At 37.2% G+C, this 14,513-nt stretch overlaps 8 protein-coding genes and 2 non-coding genes across 10 annotated transcripts; 7 read left to right on the forward strand and 3 right to left on the reverse strand.

Annotated features, from left to right (window-relative positions):
* Position 1: 1 nt before the first annotated feature.
* Positions 2–484, forward strand: NHP2 (snoRNA-binding protein; the record flags this gene model as incomplete). The annotated part of the gene is made up of 1 exon (XM_043191201.1): positions 2–484. The coding sequence occupies one exon, from the start codon at positions 2–4 to the stop codon at positions 482–484; it is 483 nt and encodes a 160-aa protein (XP_043049213.1).
* A 285-nt stretch (positions 485–769) lies between these two features.
* KQ657_000351 (uncharacterized protein) lies at positions 770–2,080 on the forward strand (the record flags this gene model as incomplete). Its single annotated transcript, XM_043191202.1, has 1 exon — positions 770–2,080. One exon carries the CDS (start codon positions 770–772, stop codon positions 2,078–2,080), a length of 1,311 nt encoding a protein of 436 aa, XP_043049214.1.
* A 77-nt stretch (positions 2,081–2,157) lies between these two features.
* Positions 2,158–5,367, reverse strand: PIM1 (ATP-dependent Lon protease; the record flags this gene model as incomplete). Its single annotated transcript, XM_043191203.1, has 1 exon — positions 2,158–5,367. The coding sequence occupies one exon, from the start codon at positions 5,365–5,367 to the stop codon at positions 2,158–2,160; it is 3,210 nt and encodes a 1,069-aa protein (XP_043049215.1).
* A 354-nt stretch (positions 5,368–5,721) lies between these two features.
* Positions 5,722–6,684, reverse strand: KQ657_000353 (uncharacterized protein; the record flags this gene model as incomplete). Its single annotated transcript, XM_043191204.1, has 1 exon — positions 5,722–6,684. One exon carries the CDS (start codon positions 6,682–6,684, stop codon positions 5,722–5,724), a length of 963 nt encoding a protein of 320 aa, XP_043049216.1.
* A 472-nt stretch (positions 6,685–7,156) lies between these two features.
* Positions 7,157–8,287, forward strand: KQ657_000354 (uncharacterized protein; the record flags this gene model as incomplete). The annotated part of the gene is made up of 1 exon (XM_043191205.1): positions 7,157–8,287. One exon carries the CDS (start codon positions 7,157–7,159, stop codon positions 8,285–8,287), a length of 1,131 nt encoding a protein of 376 aa, XP_043049217.1.
* A 188-nt stretch (positions 8,288–8,475) lies between these two features.
* Positions 8,476–10,464, forward strand: KIP2 (Kip2p; the record flags this gene model as incomplete). The annotated part of the gene is made up of 1 exon (XM_043191206.1): positions 8,476–10,464. The coding sequence occupies one exon, from the start codon at positions 8,476–8,478 to the stop codon at positions 10,462–10,464; it is 1,989 nt and encodes a 662-aa protein (XP_043049218.1).
* Positions 10,465–10,500: 36 nt separating this feature from the next.
* Positions 10,501–12,816, reverse strand: RAD53 (serine/threonine/tyrosine protein kinase; the record flags this gene model as incomplete). The annotated part of the gene is made up of 1 exon (XM_043191207.1): positions 10,501–12,816. One exon carries the CDS (start codon positions 12,814–12,816, stop codon positions 10,501–10,503), a length of 2,316 nt encoding a protein of 771 aa, XP_043049219.1.
* Positions 12,817–13,033: 217 nt separating this feature from the next.
* On the forward strand, positions 13,034–13,107 carry KQ657_000357. Its single transcript has one exon. It is a non-coding gene; the product is annotated as a tRNA-Ile (tRNA).
* A 13-nt stretch (positions 13,108–13,120) lies between these two features.
* KQ657_000358 lies at positions 13,121–13,193 on the forward strand. Its single transcript has one exon. It is a non-coding gene; the product is annotated as a tRNA-Ala (tRNA).
* Positions 13,194–13,772: 579 nt separating this feature from the next.
* KQ657_000359 (uncharacterized protein) lies at positions 13,773–14,459 on the forward strand (the record flags this gene model as incomplete). The annotated part of the gene is made up of 1 exon (XM_043191208.1): positions 13,773–14,459. The coding sequence occupies one exon, from the start codon at positions 13,773–13,775 to the stop codon at positions 14,457–14,459; it is 687 nt and encodes a 228-aa protein (XP_043049220.1).
* Positions 14,460–14,513: the final 54 nt, after the last annotated feature.

The raw sequence follows: 14,513 nt of genomic DNA on the forward strand, positions 1-14,513 counted from the left end.
CATGGGCAAAGATAAGAAGGAAAAGAAGGAAACCAAGACCGTTGCTGTCGAAGGTGGTGAAGATAACTATGAAAAGAGGTTACCAGCTCTTTTGAAGTTTGCACAACCATTGGCACCCAAGAAGATGAACAAGAAGATTTTAAAGACTGTTAAGAAGGCATCGAAAGCTAAACATGTTAAGAGAGGAGTTAAGGAAGTTGTCAAGGCTTTAAGAAAGGGAGAGAAGGGATTGGTTGTTGTTGCTGGGGACATTTCTCCACCTGATGTTATTTCCCATATTCCAGTTTTATGTGAAGATTCATCTGTACCTTATGTATTTATTCCATCAAAGGAAGATTTGGGATCTGCTGGAGCCACCAAAAGACCTACTTCATGTGTTATGATTGTTCCTAATGGTGGGAAGACCAAGAAGAATGCTGATAAGACTGGTGAATACAGAGAATCTTTTGATGAGATTGTTAAGGAGATTCCAGGGTTGGCTTAAAATTTGAGTATATATTGCATTGATTAAATTCCGTTTGTATTTCTAGATTAGTATCGTTAATACTACTGTTATATGTAACATGCATGTAAGCTGTTTGATGTACCTTACGTCGTATATAGTGTATCTACAATACCCATATCATTCTGTGGTATATCTACAGTACCATATCTCTCCATCGACTAAATCAATCGCGCTTTAGTTTTTCGCCGTAGAAGGTTTACCACCACGGCTTACCACGGCTTCTCACTACAACGATCCCCATCACGGCTTAATAGGTGCTTCATTATGACTGATACGGAGCTCACTGCCGTCGACTATATCGCAGAACAGCTTGCGCTTGAACGTGAGGCAAAGGAGCTCATGCCCTTTGATCCAAATGAATGTACTTATGTCAAGGGTCCTCTACGACAAATGGTATATGCGTGTTTGACTTGTGGCACGGCGCAATCTCCAGTGGGTGTATGTTATTCGTGTCTGATACGATGTCATTCTACTCATGAACTAGTGGAGTTGTTTTCCAAGCGTGACTTTGTATGTGACTGTGGGACCACCCGAATCCTTAACTCAAAAGGGTGTACTGTTCGAGGTGAATCAGAGTTGCCTGGTGAGTCTACTGCGACGGTTAGACCGCGTTCGGGTTCAATTGATATGGCAAGAAGAAATAGCTTTAGATCTCTTCTGCTTCCTAAAGATGATATACCTTCCTCTTCCAATAGATATAACCAGAATTACCACGGCAAGTTTTGTTCCTGTGAGAAGCTATATAATCCGTTGGAGGAAACAGGCACCATGATTCAGTGTTTCTTGGGGGTGGAATGCGGTGAAGACTGGTACCATTTAAACTGCGTAGTGGGCATCAACGAACCGGCGAAGGACACGGCTACAAGTACCGGCAACATACTTGATCGACTTCCAGGTCCAGGTCAAGATGCTCAAACTGATGGCAGCGGTGATAATCATGGTGATGATGATGATGATAATGATGAAGTTATAATTCCTTATTTCCCAAGTCTAGGGGCTTTTGACCAGTTCATATGTTGGAAATGTGTTCAACTGTACCACAAAGTGTTCGATGTACTACGTACTGTTGACGGGGTGGTCCACTCACGGTTGCCTCATTTTGAAGAGTTAAAACTGGTCGATGAATGGAAAGAAAAGTATAATCATTGGTTGAACCATGATGATAAACAGACTGACAATGATGAACCAAAAATTAAAAGAATAAAGAAACAATTCATACCTTATTCGGTATTCTTAAACAGTTCCTTTAGAAGCTCTTTAATCAAGTATAAACTGACTTTGGACGCTTCAAACCAAGTTTATCGTTTCTTGGAATCAAATTCATACCTCTATGAATCCGATCCAGTGTATGAACCTCCAAAGGATGAAGATACAAATTCATCTACTACTGGTTCAATTCTAGACTTGGGGACCGATGTCCTTCTGTCTCTTCCAAAGGAACAAGCAGTCGAAGGATTGCAAGCATATAATATGATTAAATCCAAGCTTCGGGATTTCTTTAAACCCTTTGCCGAACAAGGGAAAGTTGTAACCGAAGAAGAAATAAGGGACTTTTTTGATAAGGTGAAAAAATAATATCATGAGTTTAAGTTATACTATGGAGTTTAATTAATTTATATACAGAGTTTTAAAGACTATTCTATCATGTTATATTATTTCTTATGCAGTTTTCTTTTCTCCTCGAGCTTTGCAAAATCATCTTTCCAAACATTATTGACTTGATCTTTCGAGACTTTGGGGAAGATAATGTCAAATACTTCATGATACCATTCAACAGGAATAAACTTGATTCCTTCCTTGACTTCAACAGGGATCTCTTCAAGTTCATTCTCTATATCCTTGGGGAAAATAATGGTATCACATCCGTATCTTTTAGCACCCAAAGTCTTCTCTCTTAACCCACCAACAGCTAATACTCTTCCAGTAACAGTGATTTCACCGGTCATGGCAATTGTAGCAGGAATTGATTGGTTAATGGCCAAAGAAATCAATGAAGAAGTAAATGAAATACCTGCTGATGGTCCATCTTTTGGTATAGCTCCATCAGGACAATGAACATGAACTTCAGCAGCTTCAAAAAACCTATTCTTGGGATAATTCTTAGACATAAACGATTTGGAAAAGGAATATGCAATAGAGGCTGATTCCTTCATCACATCCTTCAAACTACCAGTTACATGAATTCCAGCATGGCCTATGCCCGAGGAGATTGGCTGGGTCAAAATCGATTCAATGTATAATGCGTCTCCACTACCAGAAGAACTATACGAAAGTCCCGTGGCCACACCAGGCACAAGAGTTTCATAAAGTCTATCTCTAGTGTAAATTTCAGGTCCAATATAATCCTTCAATGTTTGGGGAGTAATCTCTAATTTAATATCTTCAGGAATATTCATTTTTGGAATCTCTTCATCTGGTGAGAGAATCTCAATTCCATCTAATTCATTGGCTTTCACTGTGTCAACTTCCTTTTGCTCCAGTTTTGTTGTTGAAGATGATGATTCATCGGAACTGGTCAGATCTTTTGTTGTAATAGCAACTTCTTCTTCGACAGGCGTAGTGACTACTGGGATTTTCACCTCGGGTTCGATTATTTCAGCTTCCTCCTTGCTGGTCTCCACTTCTTCCTTAACTTGAGTAGCTGCTAATTCGTCGTCACGCTTTTCAACTTCTTCAACAATCTTAAGTGAAGCTTTGCTGAAAATTCTATCGATAAGCTTTCTGACATTTCTTAACCCACTTTCACGACAATACTTCTCAAGCATTCTGGTTATGGTCTCTAATGGAATACCAACATGTCCTTCTCCAAGACCTGCCTTCTTACAAGCCTGAGGAATCAAATGACGTTTGGCAATTTCAACCTTTTCATTATTAGTATAACCAGGAACATCAATAATTTCCATACGGTCTCTTAATGGTGCGGGAATATTACCCAAATAGTTGGCTGTACAAACAAACAAGACTTTGGATAAATCCACCTTAACATCCATATAATTATCGACAAATTCTTTATTTTGTTCCGGGTCAAGGATTTCCAAAAAGGCTGAAGCAGCAGCTCCACCTCTACTTAAATCCAACTTATCTATTTCATCGATCAACATCAATGGGTTGGAAGTCTTTGCGGCTTTCAATGCTAGGATAATTCTACCAGGAATGGCACCAATATATGTTCTTCTATGACCCTTAACTTCATGGACATCATGAATACCACCCATAGCAATACGAACGTATTTACGATTCAAAGCTTCAGCAATGGATTTGGCAATTGAAGTTTTACCTGTTCCTGGTGGGCCAGCAAGACACAATATCTTACCATCAACCTTTCCTGAAACTTTACCCAAAGAAATAAATTCCAAGATTCTTTCCTTTACATCCTTTAATCCGTAGTGGTCACGGTCAAGAATGGTTCTTGCAGCACGAATATTGAATCTGTCTTTAGAATAAATTCCCCAAGGAATCAGAGTCAACCAATCAAGATATCTTTCGGAAACTCCCAATTCACTGGAATGGTCTGTTTGGTTTTCCAATTTGGCCTTTTCCGTGTTATATGCTTCCATTGCTTCATCAGTTAATCTCAATTTTTTAAGTCTTTCATCGAACTTTGAGGTCTTTTTATCTTCTTGTTCAGTGATTCCTGCTCTCTTTTGTAATTCCTTGATGAACTCCTTAATAAATAATCTTGTTTGATATTCATCTGCTTTGGCACTCAAGTTATGAATGGTACTCTCTTTGATCATACTAGCATTTAACTCAACTTTTAACAATTCTAATGCCTTTGATAATCTATCTTGAACACTCAACGATTCCAAGATCTCTTGAATCTTTTTAGGATCACCATGAATAGTTGAACCTACAAAATCTGCAAATTTAGAAGGATTCTTCAATAATTCTGTCCCTTCTCTTATTTGAAGCTTCTCAAGTGGATTCTTACCTCCCAACTTACCAAGTAATGACTTCAAAGCTTCAACTAAAGAAATAACTTCGGCTGAGCTCTGGTCATAAGGATTATCTTGTACTGGCTTAACAGAAGCAAATGAAACCTTTAAATCTTTTAAATATGAAGTAGGATAATCATCAGTTTCCAGTGGTTTAGTTTCCTCAACTGTGACTTCGTTGCCTTCTTGAACACTAGTTGATTTTGATTTTTTGGAACTGGCGGCAGGTTTAGCTGGTGATGTTTCAGATAACGACGAAGAAGGAGTATGTAATTCATGAAGCTCACATCTTTCAATAGGATAACCTAAAAGATTGAATACTCCAGGTCTAGGAATTGTATGTCTAATGATCTGACAATGGACACCAATATCATAAACTGAGTCTTTACTCTTAATGACGTCGGTATCTTCTTCTTTGGGATTCTTGGTATGAAACAACACAAAATAAGGTTCTCTCTTATCTATAATGGTGTATACGGATCTGATCACATCAGGATCGGTTAAGTTGATGGCAAATGGTCTCCCTGGGAGTGGAGGTCTATCCTTCATGGGTATAGCTAAAAGTGGAGGGTACAATCCTGTCTTTGGATCAGTAGCTATGCTTGACTCCTCACTGACAACACCATCATCATCGTCATTATTATTATTGTTATTATTATTATTATTATTATTGTTATTGTTATTGTTATTTCCTCCAGGAGGTACTGCACCATCTGATCCCAGTACGCTAGCAGAATTCAGATCAACCGGCGATTCAATCTCCGATTCCGGCTCCTTATCGGTATTCTCCTTATCAACTTCATTATCTTTCTTCTCCACAGGTACATCTCCATCCTTCTTGTTATCTTCATCCTTCTTCTCGACCACAGGAATTTCATCCTTGTTAGCCTCCTTATCCTTCATCAACCATTGGTCAATGTCTATCATTTGGTGTGGTGCGAACGACAGAGGAAAGGCGTATTCCGCCAAGCTGCTCTGAAGAGGCCCAGTCCGAGCTACAAATGCCGAAGAACTTGCGTACCTAAGCAGTGCAAGATACCGGGCTCCAGATCGCCGACTAAGGGATTTCATACACCCTCTAGCTTGAAGCATATTAGGTGATAGATAATATTATACTGTTGGCGTAAAAAGAGAGTTGGGTGTAGGTTTTGCCTTCAGTTACTAAGTTGATTTGATCGGTGGAAAAATATTCTTCAGCGGGGTCGTGAGTACCCCAGATTTTGTTGGTGTTCGGGTGTCGAGTATAAGAATATAGCTTACTAATATATTTATGTATATATGTTACTCTATTTCAAAAATGTTCCGTTTCTTTTTAGGTTGCTCCTTTGCCTCGGGTATTGATGTTGCTCCTGTTCCTGTTCCTGTACCTGTACCTATACTTGTTCCTGTTTGCGTGGTATCTACTGTAATACTATCATTGATGTTGGTAGATGGTTGTCTTACAGGACTAACATCTGTAAAATTGGCATCTTGATAGTATCCAATTGAATTCAAATCATCTTCACCTAATGTCGTACGGGTAGGAAGAAGAAGTTGTGAATTAGTCTTTGGAAGTCGTATTTTCTTAGCTTTATGAGGACTTTCAGGTGTAGGTGAACCACCCACCATGTTTTCATCATCTGAAACTTCAGATATTCTACTTGTATCTGACTCACCATCAATTTCTTTCCTTCTTCGTTCCAACCGTTGTGTTCGCGTAAGTGTTTGGGCTATTTTGTTGTAATTTAAATATTTCCGTTTACCTCCAGCATCTTTGGTGATTCGATTGGGTCTCTTCAATGGAGTCATAACGTGACGAACTGGAGATGATGAAAGAATGGATTTGTTAAAAGAATTAATTGTTGGTGAAAGATAATTCATATTGGCTAATACAGAAGTAGAACCTTTAGATTGTGTTCCTTGTCGAAGTTTTTTAAGTTCCTTATCTAGTGATCTTATACGAGCTTCCTGGGTTTGGATCTTAGCTTCTTGGGTTTGGATCTTCATTGCATTTTGTTGCTTGATCTTACTCACTTCAAGTTCTACCAAATGTCTTACGTTGGCTTCAGTACTGACCAGTGAAGCTGATGATGATAATGATGATGATGATGGTGGTGGGGGAGTCGCGGTCTTCTCTTTCTCACTCTTGCCATGACCAAAGGCTATACGCATGATCACCAATGCTATCATATGTTGTCTTTCTTGCTCACTTTCTGCGGTCAATTGTAACTCGTTCTTTAGCTTTATATACTCTGAAGAGAACATTGGTAAGTTTAATAGTAAATACAGTTATGAAGAGTAAAGTACTTTGTTTTCACTGTTTATTTATTTGATCTTGTTTGGTCACGTGATGAGATCAGGTAATCATGAAACAAGCACACGTTGCATTCGAACAACTGGCAGCCGTCACATATCCAATAGTATATACAGCCGTCAATATTCAGCAGTATATTCAGCTTCCAATGTTCAGTAGCTTATACAGTACTAACTAAACTACATAAAATATGCTTATATACTGTGCTGTTCGTACTTACATAGTATGATTTCTATTGTGTGCGACATTCATTGGGTGCAAAAAGCATACTTCTGTAACTGACCTTCTCTGTAAGTCTCTCTTCAACTACTGCTGAAATTGCTTATACGTTATATATCGCCTTGCTTTCGTCACTAACGACGTTCCTCTTTTCGCTCCAAGACAAACTATACGTTAATTGCTAACAATCATCGCTGCTAAGTGATGGAGGGTATCAGCGTCTATGAGATGCACAATAAGATTAGAGATGAGATTCTCAAATCATACGATGGTGATGGAAATGATGATGATGATGATGATGATTATGATTATGAGTGTAACGGAAAGAAAGCCCAACTGGCATCACGGAGTTGGTTTCGGAGCCGCTCGATCTCGAGTAGTGGTACTCCAAACAATAAGTCTGGAACACCACTGACAGCTCACCATCAACCTGGTCTTTTGAGGTTTGCAGGTAAACTCAGTTGGTTCACGGCGACCGTTGTTGATAAGAACGATGTGATGAACAATCACGGCATGCTTCAAAGTCCAGAAGCAACAACAACCCCTTCATCAAAGGCAATTATGGAAGAGCCAGCTGTACAAAAGTATGATTTTTCTGAAAAGAGTAAAACCATGTCAGTTTTACTCAATAAAAGCACCAACATTAGGAATGTTTATCGAGAGAAGCTCCGTCGACCTTCGTCGCATATGGAACATTCGAATCGAGTCATCATTATAAGTGGAATCCCTAAAGACTTTGGAATTAATATGGTTCTTTCCCAAGTGTGTGGAGGACCATTAGAACAAGTGATGATGAAAAGTCAAGAACTGTTTAATACTTTAAAATTGTGTTATATTTTTGCAGCGGATGCTCGGTTATTCTATGAATATGCTCATAGAAGTGGGCAGTTTCAATTCCATGGGATTACACCATCAATTGAATGGGCAAATCCTAGAAATATCGATGACTATATATATTTGGAACCATTACCTCGATATTTGATTCATCAAGTTACCAATCTTTCATCTCGTCGGGTCCTTATATTAACTAAGAAAGTTCTTCATAAAAAGACTAGATCAGACAATCGGTTATACTATCCTAATCCGGCCACGCACTTATCAGTGGATTTTGATATCAAAGATGTCAAACACGACTTTAGTGCCTTTGGAGAAGTATTGGAAATCGGTTCAGTGGTTTCTAGAAAACTTTGCTTTAGTGTACATTATGCTGATATTCGATCTGCCATCATAGCTAAAAGTGAATGTGACACAGAAGATAGTGTCATGCATAAAAAATATAGTCAATGGAAGATTTGGTTCAGTAAAGATATCACTGATAAACCATGCCACTATTGATTACATAAGCATTGGAACTGCAATACACGACACAGATTACCTGTATAGGCTAATTGTAAATAGCAAGTAATTTTTTGGATCAAAACTTCATAACATCACAAACCTCCTTTCCTTTCTTGTTTGTACTTAAAGAGTTTACTCATATCACCCCTTAATAAATTATTATGTCATACGCGAGATCGACTCCTATGCGTACGCGTTCTAGCTTAGGGATGCTGTCATCATCTCAAACGTCACTTTCGTCCACTACGGGATCTTCCAATGGGTCCTCTACTCGTCATAGTGTGAGCGACCTTCGAAGACCACCGTCAGCTCGTTCATATCGGCCTGCTTCTCCTTCTTCCAGACAACAATCCTCCTCGCGTCCTGGATCAGCCATGTCAACTTCCAGACCCTCTACTCCACTTCATAGACCTCAAGAACCATACACTGGTACCATTAGTGTTTCCATTAGACCGAATCCTCATAGTATACACCCTTTACAACCTTCACCATGGATAGTTAATCTGTATGAGAATCTGATAGCTAATAGCACTGATGGGTCGTCATTTACATTTGATAATGTTTTCATTTCAGATATTGGACTTACCAATCGTCATGTATATGAAAAATCGTGTTCTGAGATTGTTCAACGATTTCTTACTGATGGTTATAATGGTACAGTATTTGCTTATGGTATGACTGGATCAGGGAAAACATATTCTATGAAGGGGAACGAATTGGACCCTGGATTTGTGGAATTGGCAGTGAATGATTTATTCAACAAAATAGAGAATGAAACCAATAGTAAAACTCATACAGTTGCCATATCTTATTTGGAAATATATAACGAAAAGATTATAGATTTGTTAAACCCTACAAATGTGGCTGAATTAAAGATTCGGGATGATCCTGTCTATGGAACTAAAATAATAGGAATTACCAGTCCTACAATTGACTCAAGAGATCAATTATTGAAGCTTTTAAGAAGAGGTGATAATAATCGGAAAACAAGTGCTACTGATTATAATTCCAGGTCATCAAGATCTCATGCTATTCTTCAAATACGATTAACCACTATAGATTTGTCCAATAATACTGAATTAAACAGAACTCTCTCACTTTGTGATTTGGCCGGTTCAGAAAAGGCTGCTTCAAGTCTTGAACGAAGAAAGGAAGGTTCTTATATCAATAAATCTTTATTGGCATTATCAACAGTGATCAATAAATTATCGGTGGCATCTCATTCGTTATTAAACGATCATATTCCTTATCGTGATTCCAAATTAACCAGATTACTTCAACCTGCCTTATCAGGTTCTTCATTAGTGCTGATATTGTGTACTATCCATGTTGGTCCCGGTATGAGTAATTTATCTGAATCTCAATATGTTTCTGAAACTTATAATACTCTTCGATTTGCTGCACGAGCTAAAGATATTGTTATGAATGTTGAAAGTAATAAATCTACCAGGTTGGGACCTGGTGGAGATTCAGATCGATTCATTGCAGATTTACAAAGAACAATTGAAAGTCAAAGACTAGAAATCAATATGTTAAAGGTAAACCTGAGTATTTCAAGTAATATAAGCACTGAAACACTTGTGGGGAATAATAATAATACAGTTAATTTGGAGAGTTATGCCGAAATTGAAGCAGAGAATAAAGTACTTAATGAAAAGTTGGAACATTTAACAAGACTTACAAACTTACAAAAGACTGAAACCATAATATTGAAGAATGATACTTTAAATGATTTAATGGGAGATGGATCTTCACAAATGATGATGGCTAATTTAGAAGAATTCTATAAACGAGTGACTTATGAAGTTGAAGAGTATACTTCATATATAAATCTTCTTGAATCTCAACTTAAACAAAGTTATAAAGAAGGTGCTATTACTGCTGGTTCCAGTAATCCACCACCACCATCACCATCATCAACAGTACTGGAAAGACAATTGGAAAATTCAATCAAGGAAAAGGAAGATGAAATATATAACTTGAAGGAGATGATTAAAGTTAAAGATCATATTATCAAGAGTTTAACAAAGACTTCCAAATTAAGAAGATTGGCTGATGCAACTAGCAATAATAATGACACTACCTCAATTAAAACCGATAAGGAGAATAATAATGAATTTTCATATAGGAAAAAATCACCTTTGGAATCAGATGTCAGAAATTTAATGGCATAAGAAAGGTATATAGGAGATTTAATATATGGCTTAATCTCATGGCCAACTATCTATAGGTCTATCATGAATCATCTGTAAATCAGCTCTTTTAGTGGTAGTACTTGATTCATTTCTATTATTATTATTATTGTTATTATTCTCTTTTGAAATCCGATTCTTGGTTTTAGTTATAATATCTCCACCTTCAAATGATGACGATGATGACTTCTTAAATGGATCAAATTTCATATCGTGGGTATCTTGTTTTAAAACATTCACTAGCCCCATATCATGATCGGAAAGTCGATTACCTTTATTGAAAAGTCCTGTTTGATCAATGATTTCAATTTTAAACCCTATTCTTTCCCCATTGACGTCTTTAAAGAAGTCTATGCAATCACCATTATATATTTGGGTCTTCTTCCCTTTCCCTAACAATACACCATTAACAAGACACGAATTTGTACTCGCATCATGAAGCCAAATGTCTGTTAGACCATGTGCTGGACTTTCATGAATACTCAAGGTATGGACAGGGTGCCTTCGTTTAACAAAAATACAATGCACTTTTGAGATTCTATCATCATTCACAACTGTATCGCAAACATCACTTCTTCCAATAACATATGTTATGAACCCTTGACGTATGTAAATGGGAGTTTGAGATTTGGAATATGGAGTTGGTGATAATCTAATTACCGTATCAAGAGGTATATTCAATATCTCATCCTGTCTCTGTAATGGAAATGAACCTTCACCATCTATTTTGGCTCTCTTTCTAGGTTGTGAAATTGCTTGCTTGGAATTTGAATCCTTTGGTGGACTTCCTGAAGGGGAAGGTAACGATCTTTTAACAGGTTGAGATTGGGGTAAAGGTACAACTCTACGAGGAACCTTGAATTCTTGATTATCCTTTTTCTTCTCCAATGGTCTCATCATTATATCCTCATTGATTTGACTCATCGAAGTTGTAATTGGTAAACCATTTTCGATTTTCCTTGACAATTGTGATTGTGATTGCGATAAGCTGATAATATTTTGAGAATTCTCTTGATCAACTCCAATAAGCCATCGATGACTTAAAGCTTCAGTAGCATTCATTCTATCCCGAGGATCAACTTGTAAACAATGATGTAAGAAATCCCTTGCATCATCTGAAATTTCAATTGTTTTCAATGGAGCTTCATGATATTCACCCAGTTTAATTTTTTGAAACATTTGTGCTTGAGTTTTCCCATTAAATGGTAAATGAGCTGTTAATAAGACATACACCAAACAACCCAATGACCAAATATCCACTAAACATGAATAATTGTCACGATTGTTTCCAGAAGATTGTGAAGCATCAAATTTCCCAGTAATAACTTCTGGTGCAACATAAGCAAGAGTTCCGCAAAAAGTTTTCATGAAAGTTGTACTATCACTAATTTTTGCTAAACCAAAATCAGTTATTTTAACTAATATTGGATCATCTTGCATGATCAAAATATTATCTGGTTTTAAATCTCGATGTGAAATCCCCATTTTATGAACATAAGCTATTGCTCGAAGTATTTGTTTGGTGATTACTTGAGTTGCATCTTCACCAATAGCACCATGAGCAGCAACAAAATCCATTAAATCACCTCCAGGAACCAATTCCATAACCAAATAATAATTATCTGGATCTTCATAAAAAGATTTCAATTTTACAATATTGGGATGATCCAATCTTCTTAAAATATCCAATTCTCTTTCAACTCCAACCATACCTCCAGTATTTATAGCTTTTCTTCGATTAATGATTTTAACCGCATAAGAATCTCCAGTTGATCTTTCAATTGCCTTTTTGACAGTTGCAAATGCTCCTTGACCAATAGTATCGTTTTTTATAATAAAGTCCTTATAAATTCCTTCCTTTTTGGAATCTCCATTAATTGAAGTTGATACCAGTGTAGGATTATATTCATCAGTGAACAATACTACAAATTTAACCACATCTTTCGGTATACCTACACCGACAGAAATCTCATCTCCTTGATTCAATATATAATTAGACCCTTTAACCAATCGATTATTATTCAAATGTGTTCCGTTTGTTGATGTGTCCTGGATCCAAAGTGTTTTATCAGAAGGATTAAACCATACTTTAAAATGATAATTAGATATTCTTGATGATGATGCTAAGACAATATCACAATTAGAATGTCTTCCTGCAAGCCAACTCTTTTTCTCATTCGGGTGTAAACCATCAGGTTTAAGATCAATATAGCTAAGTTGTTCTGTAGTACAAATTAGTCGACAGATTCTAGAAGACTCTTCAGGATTCTCATCCACTTGGGTAGCAGGTGATTGTTGTGTTGCCTGCGTTTGAGTATGCTGAGTGTGATCCATAAATTGAATTGGATTGAATCCGATTATTGATTAACCGCAAAAAGTCTTGGATGAGGAAGGGGAGGGGAAGGGGCGATAGTCTAGGAGATCAATAAGTAATTCATAGTAGTAGAGTAGGTTATACGATTGAAAACGCGTCAAGTTTAGATATTTGCAAACCTGTGTATAACACAATTGATGTACGTGATAAAATTCCCTATTCTTCTTTTAACAGAAAGGTCCCTTGGCCCAGTTGGTTAAGGCGTGGTGCTAATAACGCCAAGATCGGCGGTTCGATCCCGCCAGGGACCATTCTAACCCTCAAGGGCGTGTGGCGTAGTTGGTAGCGCGTTCGCTTAGCATGCGAAAGGTCTCCGGTTCGACTCCGGACTCGTCCATATAATTTTTGCATTTTTTTAGACTGCTTTATTTAACTGTCAAGTTATATATATATACTAGTACTATATGTACCTTTACTACTTTGAAAACTAGTTGTTAGCATCTGATATCTAAAGCAATGATATCGGTTTATCATCCATAGTTCCGCCGCAGGTCGCACCCCATGCGTTCTTTTGCACCCAAATTAGTACACCCCTATAAAAAAATCCTTACGTATCAAATATCTAACGGTATCTTCTTCTCTATAGCACCCGTTATCTCATCCATATATATTGTAATGGTATATAAACTAGCAAATAGTATACTCCGCCTGTGGTATTTGAAAATCTCAAGAGTTGTTACTTTACCTCTCCGTACTCTTGAAGCAGGGACTTACTTGTATCCACTATACGTATGTATTACTTGTATTATCGAGCATGAAGGGGGGTATCACTAACATAAAGGTAAAATAGGGTATTCTGTATTTTATCAAGAATACTGAGCTATGGGCTTTCTATATGACTATATTGGTACCACAATTAACCCTTATGGTAATCGTTTATTTGATTGTATTTTTCACTTGTTACCCAATTGAAGCCATGATCCTTTTGTTTATGTCAGGACCCCCAGGGTTACTTTATGCTTGGGTAGCTGTTTTACAACAATCCAGTGTGGTTTCTTTGTTCCTTGTTAAGGCATTTCTTTTGCCTGAAATCCAAAGAGTGGCGTTCGATGCGGTTTTAACTAGGGAATACGCAGATGATGTGGTTCTTTTAGGTAGATTAAGAAGAGTAGTCAAAGTACCATACTATATTCAATTTATGGATACTCTTTGGTATTTACCTTCAATGTTAATTCTCCCTTATAATATTTTAAGAACTATAGTGTTATTTGGTGTTAGTTCAATACCAATGCTTGGTCCTTGTATAGCAATATTTCTTCAGGCTCCTTCTTCTGGTCTCAGAAGTCATTCCAGATATTTTGTTCTTAAAGGTTTGGATTTCAGACAGGTTTCTGCTATTTATAAGGCAAACTCAGGAGCATACATGGGGTTTGGTATCACTAGTACTTTATTAGAACAAATCCCTATCCTTAGTGTCTTTTTTATGTTCACCAATACAATTGGTGCCAGTCTTTGGGCAGTGAATATTGAACATAATTTGAAAAATACACCCATACATGATGCTCAACCTGAAAAATTATTTGTTCCTGTTTTGCAGCCAGTAGAATTGAATGATCAAAACGAAGTTGAACCAGAAGATCATCCAACTTCTATTCCTCTATAAATTGTAATTACTGAGAAGAAAATCCCCTACAGTGTGATTAAAGAATACAAAAAA

This window comes from Scheffersomyces spartinae (assembly GCF_019049425.1).
Source record: "Scheffersomyces spartinae strain ARV_011 chromosome Unknown scaffold_10, whole genome shotgun sequence".
In the NCBI taxonomy this organism is placed as follows: Eukaryota; Fungi; Ascomycota; class Pichiomycetes; order Serinales; family Debaryomycetaceae; genus Lizanozyma; species Lizanozyma spartinae.